At 45.8% G+C, this 22,735-nt stretch overlaps 1 protein-coding gene across 1 annotated transcript; it reads right to left on the reverse strand.

The window, feature by feature from the left end:
* Positions 1-563: 563 nt before the first annotated feature.
* Positions 564-15,508, reverse strand: SLC35A2 (solute carrier family 35 member A2). The gene is made up of 5 exons (XM_066613644.1): positions 15,402-15,508; positions 11,124-11,306; positions 9,729-9,880; positions 8,700-9,421; positions 564-1,652 (listed from the first exon to the last, which is right to left on the reverse strand). The coding sequence occupies exons 1-5, from the start codon at positions 15,454-15,456 to the stop codon at positions 1,625-1,627; spliced, it is 1,140 nt and encodes a 379-aa protein (XP_066469741.1). The 5' UTR covers positions 15,457-15,508; the 3' UTR covers positions 564-1,624.
* Positions 15,509-22,735: the final 7,227 nt, after the last annotated feature.

Raw genomic sequence — 22,735 nt, forward strand, 5'->3', positions numbered from 1 at the left:
GTTCCAGCGGCTTCACTGTCTTATGCAGCAACTGAACCAGTCATGAAGAACATATGTACTGGTACTTGTCTCTGCTGAATGGAGCCTCCAGGGGTCACTGCTGCATTGCAATGAAAGACAGAGGGGACAGCAAAGGCTGCTTCAGTGTTTTATCATCTTACCCCCCCCCCCCAGGCAGTCATGAGGATTCTTAATGGAACAGGTCCCCAATAGTTGCCTCCATTTCCTCTTGCAACTCTTCCCCAATTTTAGACAGGTGGTCATAATTTGTTTTTGGAGCCTAAGTGTTCTCTATTATATTGATAGCGTTCTTCCCAAGCTCCCTCTAATTGAGCAAGTGACATCATAAGGCCCCATAAGAGATTCTGCTAGTTCTTGCTTGAGCTTTCCTCTCCCTTAGCTTTAGCTTGGAACAGCAGGATAAAATTGGAGAATGGAACCCAGCAGTGAAGCATCTAGGAAATTACTGTGCGTGCCTCCCAAAATCCATATCCCTCTTGACCAGACTCAGCCATGAAACAGAAGTTCAGCTGTGGGAGAATGACAACTCTGCACTCAGCCTCTTGGTTAGAAATCTGTATTAGTTTTGCTGTAATAAATAGGAGTGGGAAAAGCAGTAGGGTATTAAAATACTCTGACCCCAAGTGTATCGAACTTGGGACATTTAAGCAATGTCTGTATAATAAAATGAAGGTTGTGCATGATGCTGACGGGACAAACTAGGAGTGAATCACTGGGTTGTAGGGGAGAAGCTGACTTCTTTTTCTGCTGGGGAGAGAAAAAGTAAAGCAATTAAAATGAGGAAGCAGAGGTGTTGGCTCCTGACAACTGCACACCAGCTTCTGCTCTCCTTCCTATCATGGAAAGAGAACCCAAGTCTCTGCTCCCTTTCTCATTCTGGTCAATCAGGCTTTGACTGACTCCAGACAAGCCAGGCATATGCCAGTCTTCCAAATGCTTTCTTAGCTGCAGAAGCCAGGCAAAAGCTGTGTATTGGAACTTCTTTTCCACACAAAAAAAGGGTTATAACTCGCTATAACTAGAGCCATCTGTGCTGTAAAGGAAAATAAACCCATTTGGAATGGATCCTCAAACAAAGCAGCCAGGATCCACTCATTCTTCTGTGTGCACACAAAGTGCTCTGATGAAGCCCCACAGGCAAAGCTGTATCTTCTCCAGTACAAAGTTGTTCAATGGAATGTGTTTAGATACAAAGTGTGCAGTATCCAAACATTATGTGTACCTTCTTTTGATGACTAGCAGCTGAAGTGGCCACTAGATTGTGTTCAAGGTGGCATTCATTCTCTCCCTGATGGACCCATCAATCAAAGTGCAGCCCTGAAGTGTGAGTTGTTTGTGGGAGAGCAAAAGCCTTTGAGGAAAAAAGTCATCTTGAGTTGAAAGCACATGGCTCCATAATGGTCGTAGGATAGGGTAGCATATGCCAAGCTGGGGAAGAGGCACATAGCAGCAAACAGCACTGGGGTGATCCCCATCCCTGTAAACATGAGGCAGTGAACTGTTCTGGCTCCTTTGGCAGGATCCAAAGCTCTCCTCTTCAGCCAGGGGAGGTGCCAGGTTTGAGATGGTGCTTGAGATCTTGTGGCTTGTTTCCTTTGACATGTTAGGAGCCTTTTTCTTTAGCTGCCATCCTGAAAGAGAGCATAAAAGAGAAGTTTTGCTAAGAGAGGCACAAGAGCGATTGTGCTAGGACATACCAGCTGTCTCAAAGCAGGGTAATTGTGCAGCCAGCTACTGAGTTGGCGCAACTATAATAGTTGTGGGGGGAGGTGACACAGCAGGCAAGATATGATAGAAGTCTGCCTGTCATAAGGCCTTCATGCCTTACCCACTGCCAGAAATTAACAGTCATGATCTAGGGGATGCACATCATAAAAAATCATACCTTATGCATTAATCCAGAATCCCTCCCAACCACACTACCCTATCCCCACATAACTTATATGCATTAGAACTTTCACTCTATTGATACACCAGCATGGAGAGAACAGAACAATTCTATCCATGCTGCAGGTCAGTTAGAGTGATAAAAGTGTCTTGCAGGGTCCCTCATCTTTGTTATGTGATCGTATATGTATGGCTAGACAAAAGCAGGGTTATGTGTTAATGTGCAACTGTGGAATTTGACTATGGGTACAAAATACAGCCTTCTCTACAGAAAGAGAAAATGTTTAAAAAAGGCAGCTGTCCTACCTGTAGTGAGAGGTGGTACAAGCAATCATTCTATCACCTTGTTCTGTGTAATGTGAACAGTGCCAAGATTAGCATCTTCTCTTTGTCATCAAAATGCTTTAAGAGCAGCACTTTGCCTTCTGTGGCATTAAATCCCAGCAGCTGGATCAAGATTTGCAAACAGATTTGACCTATTTTGGAATAATCGGAAGGCCCTTGCATTGCCCCGTCCCATCTACCTCTGGAAACCAGTCATATCCCAAGGCACTGAACACTTTCACTTGTCTGTTTAAACAACAGTACACTCCCATACTCTTTCACAGTAAAATACTTCTGTATTGCTTGTCACAGCCCTTTCTTTTAACATGGAAAAATGACAGCCACCCTATATTTCCTTGTATTGAGTGAGTAGGCATGGGAAATGCGACCTTCGAAAAGGACGCTGGGTGCTCTGCTGTTTCTGCCCAGGGGGACAGAGACAGCCACACGCAGCTTCTGAAGGATCTGCATCATTTTTTGCAAACAGCTCCAAGGAAGCATTAGTAGATTACGGCTGGATTTTGTTACAGCAGTAAATTAACACCAAACAAACACTATTCAAATGAGAGACCTCCTGTTGTGGGGAAAACAGGCAGTGAAAACAGTATGGTGCTTTCAGTTCCAAAATAGATAACGGTGGGAATGAAAGTCTTGTTTGAAGTTAACTGATAGCCCTGGAACAAGAACCAGCAGATTCAGCTCTCCCCAAGACCAACCAGCAGCACCTGACTTGGGGCTGATGCAACCCAAAAAGGGGCTGCAAACATAATCCCATTTATTGACATGCTGAAGGATATGTTGGTCCCTGCAACAACCCCAGGCAAGTCAAAGGCGGTCCTCCACCTGCATCATCTTCCCAAGATCTTCCTATACGTTACTCAGCAACAAGGTTTTTTGAAAGGACACTTAATGGGCATTGAGGAAAGGCGTACCAATGCCTTAAACCCTCTTGAAATAACTAAAGAGACCTGTCAATAAACTCTGTTGCTACAAATACAATTTCTGACACCAACTCTGACTGAAACTGTTCTTGGAAGATTTTTTTCCCCAGTGTGATGTAATGTTGGAAATTGCTAGAGGTACAGTTAAAATATCTAAGGACCGCTTTCCGTAATCACCTGGATTCCTGGAGATTCCAGGACAATCCTGGAGAAATTGTCATCTTACTTTCTGGGCCCCTTTTCAGTCCCAAGTTGGCTACTGAAAGCCAGTTTAGGTGCAGGAAGACTCCAGGTGCTAATCCGAGGCCTCTGCAATCCAGACCAGAGATGAACAGGGAGCAAGAAAATGTACAGATCAATTTGGGCATTTTGGAATACTATGTGATGAAAAATAAAGTCAGAGTCTATATTTCTTCTACTTACCTCAATACTTTTGCAATCTGTATCAAATACATAACTAAAATTAAAGTACAGCGTGCAGAAGCATTGGGGAGAGAAGGGGGAAATACAGAATCTGATTGGCCTATTTATTTAATTAGCATATTTATTTTTTACTTCTAAACACTTCAGGCGTTTTTAAAGTGGAGAGATGGTTTAGGAATACTAAAATAAGTCAGTTGATTAGTTTTGCAGCATTATTCACCTTCTGCTACTAGTCATGTGATAGGACAGAAAGGTGTTGTGGGTCCTTAAAGAAGCCCCATCCCCAGATTTTTGGAAATCCTGCTCAGCCCCCCCCCCCCCCCCACTGGTTTTTGACATTTCACAAGGCATTGCCCATAGTCTTCAAAACCTTAGAGGCCTTAAGGTCAAGAACCTTGTTTTAAACTACAACATTCAAATTCTAAGCTTGGAGTTGGCCAGAGTGTTCTCTCCACCAAAAATACCAACATTTTAAAAATCTCATAATCTGTACTCAGATTACCTATTTGATTTTACCTGCACACACAGCAGAAGAGGGAGGATTATGGATATTAATTGGGTGAGAAAAAATCCCTGAGGGGAAAAAAGATAGTGTTATGAGGTATGATGAACTGAAGAACAATTATTGACTGTTCATGTAATTAGATGCTTCACGAGTGATCAATATGTGAAATAGATTATTCTAACACTATCAGTAGAAATAAACAAGATGTACACTTTTATATTTTTCTGTTCTCTCTTTTAGATATAAAAAGCAAAAAATAATTCTGCACTCAGTTGCATCAGTGTGCATTTCTCCCTTTTGCAGAATTAACCCTGGTTCTATGAATCTGGCTTTTAGGCAAGGATAATGATGAAAGGGAATAAGAACGGATAAGATAGGAGATACAGAAGGGCATGGGGGTTGTATCTAGGAAGGCTTGGAGAAATAGGAAGCTGTGCTAAGAAACATCACTAGCAGCCTTCTTTAGGCTACTGGGCCTTCCTCAGATACTGCTCACTCACCCTACTTTTCCAGACTTTCCTTCCCTACAAGGGTTATAAATGTTTTTGTTCGAAATAAGAGATTCTAATTTTTTTCATCTTCCACATGAAAAGTCTGCTTATACAGTTGCACAGCCCTGTTGTCAGGCACAAGAGCATCTGAAGGCCCAGTAATGTGACAACCACACATTTAGGATTAAAGAGGAAGGAAAGGAAAAAGTACAGTACTATATTTCTCTTTATTTTGATTTTCTTTTCTGCCATGGTAGCTAGCAGAGCTCATCCTGAAAGGAGCTAGAACACAAGATATGGGAGTGATTTCAAACTTCTGTAGTAAGGAAAGAAGGGTATCACCCTACAATAACTAGCAGGAACAACTTTTTTTAAACACCCAGACTATATGCTTCCCTTCTCCACCAAGGACTTACTGAGTTCCAGCCTGTATTCTGATCTTGACCTTTCTCAGTAGAGGCAGCTGAACCTACAAGAAAAACTGAGATCTATCCATGAGGCCAAGCCCTGGCCCACACATGCGACAGTAACAGTTTCTGCACTGCACAATTGCAGGTGAAGGATTTCATGATCAAATGTTTTGCAAAAACCCTTCTACATACAAAACTAGCACGCAAGGGAAAAAAGTGCGTGGGCCAGAGCGCTTCTATATAGCCTTTAGGTTCCTGTGCACAGGGGAGTATATTGTGCAGAGAAACAGTTAACCATTTGAACCTCCTCTCAGCTGCACCTCTGAGGTACAGTCAGGGCTGCCAGTTTTCTGGTCTCTGTATGCCATTTGACCTCAGCCACCACTCCTCTGAATAGTGCGGTCTACTGTGATGATCCATTGCTTTGAAACAACCCTTCTGGGCTGGGCTTCCCATTGAAAATCACAGAGGGATACACATTTTGGAACAAGTAGTCCCTTCCCTAATATCAGTGATATTAAGTATCACTGAAGGCTTTTCTCCAGCTGTCTGTCCATCCTGCATTAATTTACCTGCCTATCTTGCATTAGCTTCTGAAACAGGATGCCAGCAAACTGACAGGAAGTTTCTGTCAGAGAATCTGATGCTACTTAAAACAGTTCAACAACATTATTTGGACAGGCAGTTAGACACAGACAGGAAAGGGGAATGGAAGGAAAATAGCATTCTGGCATTATGTGTTCATGTATGTACGTTTACAGCATCTGCTTCCTTCCCTTAGCAATTTAACTTCTAGAGTGTTGGGGGTGGTGGTTCACAGCAGTGGTGTCATTAGGGTTGGTGTCACCCACTGCAGGGCAGTGGGAGGACAGTAATACAGGGTAGGGGTAGGGCAGCAATGGCCAGAAAAGTCTTGGGAGCCCAGGTCTACCACCTGATAGACCTAGCCTCCTAATTGGGGTTGGCTTTTTCATCTGTGGGGGCTCTCAAAATGCTTTCAACCCTTTCAAAATGACAGCCTTAAAAGAGCTCACTTTGTAAAGGATGGTTACAGTTGCAAGCCCTGCCCTGCAATATTTAGCCCTCAGTCTGCCATGTCAGCTCCATTAAAAAAAAAAATTTCTGGTTGATGAAGAGAGTGCCCCCCACTTAATACACAGATGAAAACAAATTCATTATTATTCAAACAAGTATTAAGGGGAGGGGGAAGCCAACACCACCCAGAGTTGATAGGCATAATCTTAGCAAAAGCATTTGCCCCTCCACACCCAGAAGGAAACTGTAAGATGGTGACTGCTGTGATATGAGTCATGTTCCCCGCCCCCCTCTACAAAGTTGTGTTTTATCAAGTTGCTCTATCCAGATTTCTTCAGTGAGCCCTACTTAATCCTAGCCCTAACTGTGGGATCTGGTTGTGGACACTCTGTGCAGCGAAAGAAGCACCTTCCATCCTGCAGACTATCATTCATTTCTTTACTAAGACTCTTGTGTTCCCAGGATAAATCTCTGCACTGAAAAGAGGTTCTGGTCTAAACTCCTGCCTGCTTCGCAGCTGACTCCAAGACCAAATCTCAAATAGGGAAAGCCCCCCACCCCATCCAGTGTTAATAAGGTTAGACATGCAATGAGTAATGCAAAGACCTGCCCTTTTCGAGACTTCCTCAATCATTGAGCAAAAAGGCTAAATAAATACACTCTCTTTATTCATCCGTGGTTTATGTACATTGGCAAATAGTACAAGCTTTTTTTCCCCTTTAAAAAAAAGCAGGAATAATAGAAAATGATCAGCAATCTAAAAATCATATGTACATGTGTTACTGGTTGATTATCTTCCCACCCCAACAAAAACCCACCCCACACACCTAACATCAAAAAACCCCATTCTATAGGGTTAGTGTCCCCACAACATACATCCCCAGTCGGCACAGAATGCATAATGCTTTAGAGAAACATTAGTTAACTCCCATCAACGCTCACACTGGCACTAACAGAGCATGGAAATTGAGGCACGTAGACGGACACTACCCTGAGAGTCCCAATCTGCCTACTCTTCAGTTAGTAATCTTTAGGCTCAGGCCTCCACAATTGGGGACCCATCAATGTAAACCCAGCCCTGCAGCCATTTATGGCAACTCCCATGCAAGTTCACCAATCTCCCTCTGCGACAGCCTGCCTGGGACTGCAAAATCAGGCATCTGGCAGGCCACAAGATTTAGCCACAGAGATGAATGGGCCATACGCTGTGCAGGACTGAAAACATGAATCCTGATTACAATTTAGACCTCATTTCCTCCATACAGCATGAAAGAAACAGAACAGTGCCGGCTTTCAAGCTCCTGCCTTATAGCCATCCCATAAGATGTTGCTCAGTCCTGGGGGAAAGGCATTCAAGTCTTGATTCCCACTTAGCATGAAACAGTTTACAGATTTCCTGCCCCACACAGAGAACTAGTTAACGCTAATGCAAGTCGGTCATCTTCCACACTACCCACACCTGGCAGTTCAGACATTCCTTCCCCCCCTCACATAATTGTTGCTATTTTAAACCAACCATATGCTGCATTAAGCTATTTCTGCCCAACACTGCATATATGCAATAGGGACCAAATGCGTAAACCTGTGGGCCAGGCAAAAATGGGTTAAGCGGGAAAACCTGCATGTAATTCAGTTCCATTCAGTTTTCCTTGCCCACAATAAAATCTCAATAGGCAATTCACACACTCACCCTTCTGTTTGACCAGGGATCTGCCAGTGTATAGACACTAAATACATACCAGGGGCAGAGAAGAATCAAACATGCCTCAACACTAGTTCCTATTCACTATGATCTGCTACCCACCCAGAACTGGAGACAGAACCAGGACAGACCAGCCTCTCTACCCACCAGTCCAAGCCTTCTTACTTCAGAGATATACAGACCCAGATTTTATCATGCAAACCTCCCCACTCAAAATCCTTTTTATTTAATCTTAAACTGCTGCAGATAAATTTAACAAATTCCCAGGGTGCAGCTGTGAGTATATTCCTACCCAACTTTCCCAAAAGTTGTATTAAAAAAAATTGTATGTTCCAAAATGACTGCAAGGGTATTCTTTTACCCTTTTCTGCAACTGAGTAGCTCCATGGTAACAAATGCGCACCCCCTCTTCTGTGGCTATGTTCAGATCCTTCATTCAAAGTGTTGATACAAAAATACACCTCTTTGTAAATGCGCTCCCTGCTGGTCAAACAAGAGGGAGCACTGTGGGTCTCAGAGCAAAGGACCACAATGCAGTATTGCCCCTAGCTGGTGAGGGGGGTGCTCCCAAAAAGGGGAGCTCCCAAATACATAAAATTTTAGAATTAGGGACAAGTTGGAAAATTTGAGTTGGCAGTGAAAGAAGTGTGGGGGAGGGGGAGAGAAATAAAGAGTTACACAAGGACCAGTTAATGAAAAGACAGCAGGCAATGCGGCTAATGAGGGAGCAATTGAAAGAGTCAAGTAAAGGAAGAGCAACATATGCTAGAACACCACCAATATAAGAAACAAGATGTTAGAGGGAAGAGCAGAGATGACCACAGGTTAGGAGAGAATCAGAGGTGACAAAATGGCTGTGCATGAATTGAAGGAATCGGTCTAGTGTTGGAGAAGCTCTATAAGAAATTGGTGCCGGTAAGAAGGGATGTATACAGTTCTCCTCAGTTGACCAGCACTGACTTGGTCAGGAAGCCATCTGTGGTCACAGAAGGAAGTTCCTTGATCGTTGCTTTATGACCTTGTTGCTGTGTGGCTGTCCCTGCTGAGGATCGGCTGGCCAGAGGTCCCTTGGGCAAGCTGTATAGGTAGACGGCCCCTATGACCAGCCCTGCTCCAAGAGCAAAGAGCAAGTTGAGGCGGAAGTCAAAGAGGTAGATGGAAGCCACGGTGGACACCACAATGGAGAAGGAGGTGGCAAAGCCCTTGAGGATGTTGTCAGCATACTTCACGACTACAGCCACCAGGAGGCCACCAAAGGCCTGGTTCAGGATCACTCCCCAAACTAATGGAGTATAGCCAAAGAAGAATCCACGCTGAGCCACAGCCGACCCCTCAGTGGACCACAGCCCCAACAGCCCCAGTAATGTCCCAAAGATGCCCAGCTGGACGTTCCGTAGCCAGACCGAGGCTGCGCTGCCCTTGAGGATTTTTTCAAAATAGACCCCGGCAAAGCCAGACGAGAGGCACGACACCACCACGGCCACAAGCCCCACAGAGTAGCTTTGTTGAGTTCTCTGGTTCCCATGGGTTGAGCTGCTCCCCGCCTGCTGTTGCTCCACCTGGACAATAGCTACACCAGCAAAAAGGAGCACGAGAGACAGCCACTGGAGACGGGACAGGCTCTTGCGGAGCATCAGCACAGAGAAGACAGCTGTGGTGAGGATCTTCAGTTGGTAGGTAACCTGAGAAAGGCAGTTCAGTTTAGTAGACATGCCAACATGTCAGGTGACAGACACACTGCCAGCCAGGGTGGGATATATGGATTATGTTCTATCCCCTGCTTCACTACACAGCTATGGAGGTTCCAGTTCTGCTACCAAAACAGGCGAGTCCTACAGATCCATGGCTGTGTCCTAATTCCCCTTAAGAGTATATCCTGTTCTCTAAGTGTCAGACTAATCTAAGCTCTTAATAACACCCCCTATACACATACCGAGGCTACTCAGGTAAAGAACACTTAGAAGCAGAGTCCCAGAGCTGGTGCCTCACCTGGAAGGTGGCCGCAGGCAGATTGGAGATGGCCACATACTGAAGGTTGTTTTGAAGGGTGTAAATGAGAGAAGGCACTGCTAGTTTGAGTGTGTCCACATACTGCACCGCAATGGAATCATACAGGAAGGAGGCAAACTGCCTCAAGTCCCCTGGAAAAGAAGAGAGACAGCGTGAGAGACACGCACACCAACTACTGCAACTAAATGAAACTGCAACTAATTGATCAGAGGCTGTAGTTATGGCTGTGCCACTAACAGGCTCTCATGATAAGCCAATACAAAGAGTGCTCTTTAATCCTTTCCTCCCTGTGGTGAACAGCAATGGAGGCTTTGGCTGACCCCTGCCCATTCCCATTGGCCTGTGTCGTGGAGAACATGCAGAAATGAGCAGCTAAGGCATGTCTGGAGGGAACTCTGGCAGGACAGTCACTATTGGTCACACTGTCCTTTGCCAGTGGTTTGATTCAGAAAACAGCAGGAGTGGAAAATCCCTTGAGAGTTGAGAGCTACGCTAACAGGCCTCTGGTCACCACTGGTCTATCTGTATCCAACTGTAAGAAGGTGGGACTAGGCTTTAGAAAATAAGAATCTCTATGCCTAGCCAACTGCAGAAATTTCAACTAGTACAAAACACTTTTGCACAGGTTTTAGTGGATGTTGATATTCTTCCATTTTAGGTGCATTGCTGGGCTTCATTCAAGGTGTTGGTTATAACCTCTGAAGTCCTTTACAGCCTGGGATCACAATATTTAAAGGACCACCTGTTCCTGAATGAAACTGCCCATCCACCTTGCTCAAAACAGGGGGCTTTGCTCTGGGTTTCCAAAGTGCAACTGGGAAAAGAAGAATATGTAACAGGCTCTTCCTAATTATGACTCCCAGACTCATTAATTCATTCCCCCATAGACATGTTTGGCCTCTTCACTGGTTTGTATTCATTGACCTGTAAAGACTTTTCTGTTCCAGCAGGCGTTTGTTTGAAATATATACTCCTATGTATATTTTTTGTGATTCCTTGTGTCCTCGGTTGATTTCTCTCCATTTTTTTAGTTGTCAGACTTGAAACTGTTTTTGTGGGTGTTTTTTAAAAAAATTATTGTTGTATCCATTTCTTTTTTTAAACTGATGTGAGCTGCTGGAGGGGCACATCGGAGGCCAAAAGGAGAGTCAGAAATATCTAGGATAAATACAGGGCAAGAACAACGTGTTCTCAAAGAAAGGTCAAAACAGCTAGCAATAAAACAGACTGGAGCCTTTCAGTTCAGTCACTTAACTTCAAAAAAGGAAAGAGTGCAAAAATCCACCCTTTGAGACAGCAGGTGAACTGAATACAATGCACTGGGAGTGAGAACTCCTTGCAAGGTCTCTGTTCTCCCAGGCTCAGTAGGCCCACCTCGTTTCTGAAAGAAGATGAGCAGCAGGCAAGTGGCTCCCTTAAGGACTTCGGCCATGACAACAGCCGTAGTAGCAAAGAATCGGTCCCCAGGCAGTGTGCGCACATAGCGGATGCTGAGGATGAGAGAGGCATTCTGTACCACCAGGACTGCTAGACTGATGTACTTCAGCTGCCGGTTACCTGGGAAAGAAAGAGTGGAAATCAGCTCAGCACCCCAGCCCTCAGAGGAAGCAGCTCTGCAATTCTTCAATTTGGTCAATTGCCAGAACTCAGCCTTAGTCAGTGTTTGGGAAAGAAAGATGGTATATGGGAAGGGCCTCATGCATCAGAAGCCACAAAGGTAGGGATTTTTTATTTATATTGCTGTAATTATTTTTAAGTGTTCACAAAAGTTTGGTGAGCTTTTTGTAGCAAAGTGACTTTAAATATTTAAAATATTTACATAATAATCAGAAACTGGAAGCACTGGTATTAAATATCCCCCCCCCCAGTACTATCAAAACTGTCTCCTCTGATCACCAACTACAAGACTAGAAAGATGTGCAGACATGGTGGCCGTGGCAACAGCTAGCAACTGTTAGCTAGCAACGCACTTTGGGGAATTAGCATAGAAGACTTGGACCACCATTCCCTCTGTAAAATGGCCCTCCATAAAATTAGTTGCCAACAAGGCCAATAAAACGTCACAAAATTGGCCAGTACAGATGAAGTCTGACAACAGGCAGCCGGACTACTGGAACAATGCAAGTCATAGCCCACCTTTATGGTTTAATCTTTTTCTGAATCAGTTGCTACTGGAGGATCACCCAAAGCTTGGCTCCTTGACCCCAAGTGGGAATCACTGATTCACAAAGCTGCTAAATTAATTGGTAAATGAATTACAACTCCACAAGTTTAAGATGAGAATCCAGGCTGACACATTATGAGCAGAGAACAAAACCTGCATGTGAATTCTCCCATCTACTGATCAAAGTCTTAAGAACTCCAGTGATTTGAAACAAATCAAGGTCAGGGGTTCTGACATTCCAACCGGATCTTTCAGAGACCCGGCATCCTGCTTTGCTTGACTCTGCAAATAAATTCTTGTGCCTGGCAAGACAGAGGCACACCTGTGCAGGAAAAAAAAAAAAAGACAGAAATGGCACAGCCAAGTTGCTGAACTACATTCCTCTGTTTCCTGAAAGGAAAAATCCAAGTAATACTATATGCACTGAGGAAATAGTTAGTCAGTGGCTGCACAGGGGTTCCACAATTCAGGGTCAGGTTACAACTTCAGTCTCTGACAGCCTGTCATTCCTCTGTTGAGATTTATTGACTTTTGGCTTGCTGGAACTGTTGTTAATAAGAATAGTCTGCTGGATCACATCAAAGACTGATTTAGACCAGCATTCAGTCTCCCAGAGAGGCCAGTGCTCTTAGAAGGCCTCACAGTAAGATGGCAGTTTTCTTGTTTATCCCAGCATTTGGTAGTCAAAGGTATACTACCTCTGAATATGGAGGTTCCTTGTTTAGCTATTATGACAAGTAAAAATGGCTAGACCAGGGGTTCCCAAACTGGTGGGATGCTGCAACAGAAATGCGCAAGATCCCTCGAGGAGATAGGTAGGGTGTGGTGTCAACAGTGGCCCCTTGCCTATAAGGCTCAGGAAGCATGGGGTTAAACACCAGGGCCTTAGATTGCGGTGCATGTATTGCACAGCTGCAGCCACTTAAAGGCAACAGGAATAAAAGCAGAACCTGGAAAAGGGAGAGTATGTGGGTATAGAAGGAACTTGGAAGAGAGAGGACTGACTGATGAATGAACTAGCTGATGGACTATAGGACCAACTGACAGATGGAAGGGCAAACAGACTACTGAGGATTGCTGGAACAGGGACTGCTGGAGACTGGTGTGTGGCTAGCTTGTCCAAGACCCGCTGAGAACCAAGGTGTTGCTGCAGTGGCTGGAGAAGCTGCTGGAAGGAGAGGGGTGGATGGAGTACCTCTGCAGGTTGAACAGGCGAGCTACCCTAGTGGTGGGGGTCCAGCAGTGCAGAACTAGGGCCACTGTTGGGTAAAGGAGAACTAATTATCTTAGAGTAGGCATAAGTTCTCTATACAAAGCTTGGAAAGGGAATTTGGCAAAACAGTTGCAACCCCCTAGTCAGGGAAGCACTCTTCTCTGGCCCCTTAAGGGGTGGGATGGGGCAATGGTAGTGGCACAATCCCCAGGATCATGCTGCTACTAGAGTCAGAAGGGTTTTCTTTACTTACAGTCATACATGGCAGTGTGGAGAGCCCTGCAGATTGATGGGGAATAGCAACACTGAGTAGTGGTTATTAGTTGAGTATTTGGTTCTTTAAGATTGAAATTTTATGTGGTCCCTTTAATGGTCTTTTTAAAGGGTGTGTCCCCTTGCTGATTCCTCGTGTGTGTGTGTGTGTGTGTGTGTGTGTGTGTGTGTGTGTGTGTGTGTGTGTGTGTGTGTATATATATATATATATATATATATATGGCTTCTTGTTTGCTGATTTTAGTAGAACAGGAGAGTGTATTTTAATCTCTGTTTTAACTATTGTTTTTATCATACTTGCATGCATCCAGGGGCAGCTTTTTAGGGCTCCTGTCTTCTAGTTTTAAGAACCTTGATGTGAGAAATGTTTTTATAACTCTGCATCAGATTGTAAGTAAACTGCCTTTGGTCTTAACTTTTGTTTCTGAGTTTTTGTGCCTTGTTTGCAAGCAGCCTGGGTAGAAGACTTTAAGAGTTTTTGCCTTAACCAATACAGATGTCACCACAGGGCTCCCCAAGCCTCTGAGTAAAAATAACAATTGAAAACCCACTTCCAGCATGGATGCCTGTAAATTTTGAGGGGGAAAAAAACCCTTCCGACCCCAGTGGTGTTTTGATCCTGGGAATTGCATCGCTGCCATTGCCTGACCCTGGCAAACACTTATGTGCTTCCCAACTCTTCTGTAGGAGTTTGGGAACCACTGGAGTGGACCGATCTCTGCTTATGCTAAGTTAGTGTATAGTGTAAGATAGCTAAGTTAGAAGCAGGCAGATAGAACTACAGAGGGAACTCTGATTCAGTGGTGGTCCTTTCTCCCTCACCCTTATTAAATTGGTTTTCTGTTTATGTTATCATTTTAAGTTCATTTGGTCTCATTTATTCCCCTTGGCCACTATTTATTATATAGACCAGGGGTATCCAAAGTTTTTGGCAGGAGGGCCACACTATCTCTCTGACACTGTATTGGGGGCTGGGGGGAAAAAAGAATTAATTTACATTTAAAATTTGAATAAATTTACAGAAATGAATATTAAAGATGAACTTATATGAATGAATGAAGGTCTTGCAATAGCTTAAGGCCTATAAAAGGTCTTGCACAAAGCAAGGCTGGACTTTCCTTTGCTGCCACTACAGAATCACAGATGTGAAACAGCAAGCAGTGGAGGGAGCCCTCATCCCACAGCTCACGAGAGAGGTCAAACAGTTGCCCACACGCTGAGAGCAGTTGCGTCGGGCCAGTGCGGGTTCCAACAAATCTCTGGAGGGCCAGAGGCTCATTGGAAACTGGGGGCTCCCTGAGGGCCACATTGAGAGGCCTTGAGGGCCACATGTGGCGCCAGGGTTTGGGCACCCAGATTTAGACTATGAGCCCCTTGGGGATGAGGCTTTCAATACACGGAAGGAAAAAGGATGCTCTGGACCGCTATGAGCCTGTGTTGCAACTCTAAATAAATCTTGGGACCTCCAGACACGACTTATTCCTTGTAGTGGAGACTGTCTCCCAAACGAGATCAAAATCAACACACACACCCCAAAGATGCCTATGAGTGGATTGACCCCATATTTATTTTAGGGGGGGGGGAGAAGCCTACCACTAGAGAGGCTGGCTTTCCTATAACCATCCATAGGGGCTTCACCTACACTTGGAGGAGCTCAACTAGAGCAGCTCCAGCTCCCTCTGCGGGCACCCAGATCTCCCCTCGTGGCTCACCTGACCCTAAGAAGCCAGTCAGGCTGCAGTGGGCACATGGGCTCCCCATGACTCTCAGAGGTGGGGGGCAGCTCTCTGCGCCCAAGGCCCCCAGCAGAAACGAGTCACGGCCCAGGCAGAGACCCCTCCCCACAGCCCCCAACTTTTCCCTGGCCCACCTTGCAGGGAGCTGGGCGAAGAGGCTGGAGCTACAGGAGCAGAGGCACCCTCGGGGGGGTGGTCGCCTCCCGCTCCCACCAGGGCGCCTGGCATGGCCTGGCCTGGCCTCCCCCGCCCCCTCCGGCTCTCACCTCCCGCAGCCACCGCAGTCCCGCCGTCGCTTCCCGGGCTGCCAGCCGCTGCCATGGTGGCAACTGCTGGGCAACGGAGCTTCCCCGCCGCCGCCGCCGCAGCGACACTTCCGCATCCCAGTCCCCAGCCTGCTTCCGCCTCCGGGAGAGGAGGCGTGGAGGTGGGGCAGGAGGAGGGGGGAGAGCGGAGGGCGGGCAGGGCTTGCTCGGGGCCGGAGTGGGGGCTGCGCGCAGCTCAGGGAGGAAGGGAAGCAGCCCCAGAGGCAGGCGCGGGGGCGGCTTCCACAGCCCCCTTGGCTGCAAGGGGGCAGCCGCTCAGCTGGAGTGTGGGGAGGGGGAGGACAGGCAGGAGAAAATATTTCTTGCCTCAGCGTGTGGTCGGTCTGTGGAACTCCCTGCCACAGGATGCGGTGCTGGCATCTGGCCTGGGTGCCTTTAAAAGGGGACTGGATCAATTTCTGGAGGAAAAGTCCATCGCAGGTGACAAGCCGTGATGAGTATGTGCAGCCTCCTGATTTTAGAACTGCGCTATGTCAGATGCAGGGGAGGGCACCAGGATGCAAGTCTCTTGTTGTCTTGTGTGCTCCATGGAGCATTTGGTGGGCCGCTGTGGCTGCCATCCTAACCACGCTTTCCTGAGAGTAAGCCCCATTGAACAAATTAGGACTTACTTCTGAGTACACCCTAACCCGGTGCTCTGTGAGATACAGGAGTCTGGACTAGATAGGCCTTTGGCCTGATCCAGCAGGGCTGTCCTTATGTTCTTAAGCTGAGGACCTTTTTGTGGAGAACCCCTTTGCTGCTTGGTCTCTTTCCAGATGATTTCACCCTATGGAGACTCCCTGTTAGCAAAATGAGGGCCCAATCCTGTCCAGCTTTCCAGCACCGGCGCAGCTGGAATGCGACAAGCGTTCCCTTGCCTTGAGGAGGCCTCAGTGACTGCCCCTCCACTGCAGGATGCAGTGCATGCCATGTTGGCAGGGCTGCATCAGTGCTGGAATGTTGGATAGGATTGGGCCCTGAGTTTGTCCGTCACAGCTCTGCTGTGGCACACTTGCATGCGTATAGAAAGCCCCAAGTTCAGTCTTTGACAACTCCAGAGAGGGCAAGGAAAAACAAACTGTGGACAGCTGCTACCAGCTGGAGTTGAGAAAAACCAAGCTGATGACTGAACCAGAGTTCTGGTTTGGAGGGTAGATGGCACCGCAGCAAAGCTTCATGGGTGTTTTTGTTAGAATCAGCCAGCACAATGACACTACAGTTGTGAGCAGCAAGCTTTCATGTTCCCCAGAATGCTTGACTGGACTGAGTGGGAGAGTGAAAGAAGCAGAGCTGTGCATGGTGGCAGAAAATCAGAGGTGTGTCTTAGAGGCCTCTGACAGGCCTTCTGAGATGCGGGGAGGCTGCATACAGCCTCCTTGAGCCTTAGAACACTTCCAAATATGACCAGAGGGCACTTCCAGTCTTGTCTAGAGGTCCTGTATGGGCCCACAGATCCTGTTATCTGTGAATTTTGGCATCTGCAGGAGTTCCAGGAATGGAACCCCCACAGATGTTGAGGGCTGACTGTATTCTTAGGGCCAATGGGGGATGAGAGCCCCCAGCCAGCAGTGCTGTTTGTCTTGAAGGCCCTACTGAAGATAATTGGACTTACTTCTGAGTAGACATGCCAAGGATTGGACTGTAAGTCATCTTTGGGTTACTGCATCATAGCATCCAGAGAGAGGTTTCACTTTGGAAGACTGGGAGATGTGTTAGAGAGAGAAACAAAATTTAGTAGATCAGCCAAACAGGCAGAATTCTCACTGTGCACAAGTTAGCCCCCAAGTTCTTTTGCAAGCCTTGGAATGAATCCTTCACTGTGCACACACATACATAGAGAGGACCACAAGCAGAAATAAAACAAGTGGTGCCTTAAAGATTAAAAACACCTCTGGAATGTGTTCATAATTAGCACCAATTACCACTTTTGTTTTCCACTCCAAGTACCTCATGTACATTATCTCCATAATCTTGACTATCGCTCTGTCATGTAGTCAGGCAAGTATTGTCCTCACATGGGAGGAGAGCTGAGACTGAGAGGGGCTAAGAATTGTAGCTTGTATGTTTTTCAGGACAGAGAGCTATTGTTTGCTTCAGTTACTCAAAAGCAGCATATACACTTATGGGTTTGATGGTAATCAAATTGTGATTGTAATTTGATTGTTCAGGTATTTATAATCACCTTCCTTTACCTGGTATTGGAATGACAAAATTGCTTCCTTGGAACCTGGATTTTTTGGCCTGCCCCAAGCCATCTTTTGTCACCTGTTTCCCTGGATCTGGCACTACTAATTTCCTGCAGGATGTTGTTCCTTAAAGGGCAAGGGCAAGGGCCCAAGACACTCACGCAAGTCTAGTCAGGGTGTGGTAGATAAATGTGTGTACTTGGGAGGACAAGTCAGCACCACAGTGACGCTGGCAGCCATTGTGCACGTCATGCCTTGATCCTGCTTGGCATTCTCAGGCTGGCATCCCGGAGGGTGGAGTTTACAGGAACTCGTCCTGTTGATTTCATAAGCCAAGCATCCTCTCTGGTATTGGCATTTTCTATTTCTAGTTCAGGGAGTGGCAGCCAAGTCACAGCAGGTGCATAGGAGTGCCCAGAAGTTTAGATTCAGTTCCTTAGTTTTGAACACATGCAAGGTATCTTTTCAACACTGACTGCATTTGTCATTGGAGAGAGAGGCAGGTGTTTCAATTTCCATTAGTTTGTGTCAGATCTCAATTATATGGATTCTTCCCTTTATAGCCCTAAATGGCTGGGGACCACTTTCTCTTGTATGTTACTTCCTGTCCACCCTAATCAATGTCAGTCCCTCCAGTGACATGCTCTATGCATCCAGTTTCCAAAAGAAGTCTGACAGCAGCATTTTGCACCAGTGGAAGTTTCCAGACACTTCTCTGAAGCAGCCCCCCACATGAAGTGTGTTTGGTCTGGAAATTACTTAAGTACAAATGACTGTAGCCAGGTCACAGGAAAGGGTGCAACTGGTATATCAACCAAAGCTGGTAGAAAGCACCCTTGGGCACTGTTACCATCAGAATATCAAAAGTTAGGCCAAGAAGGACGTCTAAGCTGCAAACTTGGGTCTTATTGGGGTCTGTTTACTCCTCTATCCTTGGATCATCTGAAACACCAACTGCTTCAAACTTACATGGTTAAGTTTCAGTTTGTTACATAAGAACATAAGAAGAGCCCCACTGGAGCTCATAAGAAGAGAGGCCAAAGGCCCATCTAGTCCAGCTTCCTGTATCTCACAGTGGCCAACCAAATGCTTCAGGGAACACACTAGATAACAGACACAACCTGCATCCTGATGCCTTCCCCTGCATCTGGCAATCAGAGGCAGCCTACCTCTACATTGCACATACCTACCATGACTTGTAACCCTGTGATGAACTTTTCCTCCAGAAATTTGTCCAATCCCCTCTTAAAGGCATCTAGACAAGATGCCATCACTACTTCCTGTGGCAAGGAGTTCTACAGACTAACTACACGCTGGGTAAAGAAATAGTTTCTTTTGTCTGCCGTAACTCTCCCAACACTCAACTTTAGTGGATGCCCCCTGGTTCCGGTGTTACATGAGAGGGAAAAGAGCGTCTCTCTATCTGCTCTATCCAGCCCTTGCATAATTTTGTATGTCTCAATCATGTCCCTCCTCAGGCGCCTCTTTTCTAGGCTGAAGAGGCCCAAACACTGTAGCCTTTCCTCATAGGGAAGGTGTCCCAGCCCAGTAATCATTTTGGTTGCTCTCTTCTGCACCTTTTCCATTTCCACTATATCCTTTTTGAGATGTGGCGACCAGAACTGGAGACAATACTCCATTATAATATTAGCCCTCTTATTGTCAATACCTTTTCTAATGATTCCAAGCATAGAATTGGCCTTCTTCACTGCCATCGCACATTGGGTTGACACTTTCATCCGGCCATCCACTAGCACCCCAAGATCTCTCTCCTGTTCTGTCACAGACAGTTCAGAATCCATTAGCCTATATGTAAAGTTTGATTCTTTGCCCAATGTGCATGACTTTACATTTATTTACATTGATATTACATTGATACTTCTTTTAAGGGGATATTACATTGACTTACCCTCATCCAGTACCTCACAGCCTGATGATACTGAAAGGTCAGTACTGTATCCGGGAGCAGGAGCATGAGACAGGTATGCAGCATAGATGCGTTGCAGCATGAAATTCTCCCCATGCTTACCTGTGTGGGGTGCACTGTCCTTGCTCCTCCTATTGGGTTGGTACAGTTGGGATTCCACTTGGGTGTGGGGTTCTCCTGAGGCAGGGTACCTGTAATGGGGACACTGAAGAAACAAACAGTGTTTTAACAAAATATCTTGCCGGACGCATGGTGAGAGGCAAAAAGTTGTTTGCACAAAGTACTCCCTTTGTGTGCCAAGTGCTCTTCACAATAGTTCCCATCACCAAGTAGTTCCCCTTCGTGGGCTCTAAGTGTAGACAACATGAGACTAGAGAGGTGTCACCCCTTGCTGTTTAGCCTATTGTTCTGAGTTCTTGTCTCCCTGGCAAGCATTTTAGTACTTTAGCAGAATCGCTGTGCTGTGATTGGCTGCATAGTGTAGGCTGTATCCTATGCTCCAGTGTAGGAAAGCGGGGTGTGAGGGGGCCAGAAGAGTTGACATTTTCTGGTGGGTGTTTTTCATTCCTTCCCCGTGGTTTCCAATGGATTTTTAAATCCCTATATCAGCTTAGTGTTTGGGGCATGTCAATCATCTGGGGGGTTAGGATATGGCATTTGTAGACTCCTCCTCATCTCACTCACATTTCCACCCTGTTTGGGGGCTTACTGCAGTGGTAGCTGTGCTGACGTAATAGGTATGTTCATGTAGCTTTTCACAGGTGTCAGTAGTGTCCAGGGCAATGCCAGCTCAAGCATGAGATGAGCTGAAGTGGGCTGCATCAGCAGCAGATTGCAAAGGGTCTGCAGGGGTTATGAATTCAGGGTGCGCTTTAGCCCAAATCTGTCACTGCCACCACCTCCCTCCAGGCCACTGCTGCTGGGAGCTGCAGTGGTATGCTTCCTTGCTCACTCGAGTGAGAAGTGGATCATCCCCCCTCCTACCTGCTTCCTCACACAGTTTCCTTAAAACTAAAAATGCCAGACTTCAATTTTATTTACAGGGGCAGCTTGAAGAAAGGAGCTCCTTCATTTGCAGCACCCCTTAAAAGAAAACCAAAAGCCCCACACTTCTGGGTTTGGTGAAACTGTGCAAGAAGCACAATAAGGAGCCCCCCCCCCCCCCCGGGAGGTGTCCACTGTAATGTCACCTTGGGATGGTGCTCTGGTTCAAAATATCCCTGGGACAGGCTGTCATCCTGCCACCATCCTACACTGGTATCTCAGAACAATAGGATTACACCATTCAGAAACCCTTTTTCCTGATTGAGTAAAGCTGGGGATTTTACTGGTGAACCTTTAACCTGCCTTTTATCAACAGCAACAACAAAGTGGTTGACAGTAAAAGAATATACTGTAATATCTATTACAAAACTAATAAAGCATCAGTTAAAGCCATACAGTCATACAAATAAATAAATACAGCAGCACAATTAATCACCTGCAGTGCCAGCAGCTGAAGGGCCAAACCACATGTTATGTTAAGCATCTAATGACAAGTACTTAACTTGTCTTTATTAAATAGGATCCATTGGTGGTTCAGTCTTGATCAGGACTGCAGTGTGGGGCCTTTAACCCTTTACCCACCATGTTTATGATCTGGATCTTCTCTCTCCCCCTACCCCAGTTACTGCCATTTAGTAAAGAAAAAGTTACACATGTCAGCTAAAAGGCTTGGAAAAATACAGTAGTACATGTTTTGAGTGTCTTCTGGATAGGCCAACAGAGTGGATCTGACAATGCTCCTTTAGCGTTTCCACAGGATTTCCACTAAAATGGTTGGATTACTTGTGACACAGCAGTAAACCCAAGTTTATCATCAAATATGTATTTGTATGATCTGTGAGTTTGTAAGTATCTATCATATCTGCACTTTATATTTTATGTCGAGAGAATGCATGTGTATTCCCATAAGCCAGTTACATTACAGTTTTACCTCACTCTAAAAATATGGGGCTTTTCATGATCAGGAGAGATATCCTGATCAACGTATCTGAACTCCTACCAAATTGGGGAGGGACGGGGAAGGCTGCCACTTAGGGACAATTTGATTTGAACCACTAGAGCAGTGGTTCTTACACATTTAGCACTGGGAGCCACTTTTTAGAATAAGAATCTGTCAAGACCCACCAGAAGTGATGTCATGACCAGAAGTGACATCATCAAGCAGGAAAAATTTTTACAATCCTAGGCTGCAATACCCACACTTACCCAGGAGTAAGTCCCATTTACTATCTTTACTTACTAAGAAGAGCCTCGCTGGATCAGGCCAAAGGCCCATCTAGTCCAGCTTCCTGTATCTCACAGTGGCCCACCAAATGCCCCAGGTAGCACACAAGACAACAGGCACAACCTGTGTCCTGGTGCCCTCCCCTGCATCTGGCAATCAGAGGCAGACTGCCTCAAAAACCAAGCGCTTGCACATACCTGCTATGACTTGTAACCCATAATGAACTTTTCCTCCAGAAATTTGTCCAATCCCCTCTTAAAGGCATCTAGGCAAGATGCTATCACTACGTCTTTGTGGCAAAGAGTTCCACAAACTAATTACATGCTGGGTAAAGAAATATTTTCTTCTGTCTGTCCTAACTCTCCCAACACTCAGCTTTTGTGGATGTCCCCTGGTTCTGGTGTTATGTGAAAGGGAAAAGAGTCTCTCTAGCCACTCTGTCCATCACTTGCATGATTTTGTATGTCTCAATCTTGTCCCCCCCTCAGGCACCTCTTTTCTAGACTGAAGAGGCCCAAACACTGTAGCCTTTCCTCATAGGGAAGTTGCACCAGCCTAGTAATCATTTTTGTTGCTCTCTTTTGCACCTGCTCCATCTCCACTATGTCCTTTTTGAGATGTGGTGACCAGAACTGGATGCAAAACTCCATGTGTGGCCTTACCATAGATTTGTACAATGGCATTACAATATTAACTATCTTATTCTCAATGCCTTTCCTAATGATCCCAAGCATGGAATTAGCCTTCTTTACTGCCGTTGTGCATTGGGTCGACACTTCCATCAAGCTGTCCACCACCACCCCAAGATCTCTGTCTTGATCTGTCATAGACAGCTCAGAACCCATTAGCCTACATGTGAAGTTTTGATTTTTTTGCCCCAATGTGCATGACTTTACACTTACATTAAAAC

This window comes from Tiliqua scincoides, chromosome 2 (assembly GCF_035046505.1).
Source record: "Tiliqua scincoides isolate rTilSci1 chromosome 2, rTilSci1.hap2, whole genome shotgun sequence".
NCBI lineage: Eukaryota > Metazoa > Chordata > Lepidosauria > Squamata > Scincidae > Tiliqua > Tiliqua scincoides.

What these genes read in the sequence shown, in the direction of transcription:
- SLC35A2 (XM_066613644.1), bottom strand. Translation starts at nt 15,456, where the DNA reads ATGGCAGCGGCTGGCAGCCCGGGAAGCGACGGCGGGACTGCGGTGGCT. An exon ending in CATCTTCTTTCAGAAACGAG is followed by an intron (nt 9,881 to 11,123) that starts GTGGGCCTACTG and finishes CTTCTTTTCCAG; the next exon opens with GGGACTTGAGGCAGTTTGCC. An exon ending in ACAGATGGCTTCCTGACCAA is followed by an intron (nt 1,653 to 8,699) that starts GTCAGTGCTGGT and finishes GCTCTCTTTCAG; the next exon opens with GATGGCAGCTAAAGAAAAAG.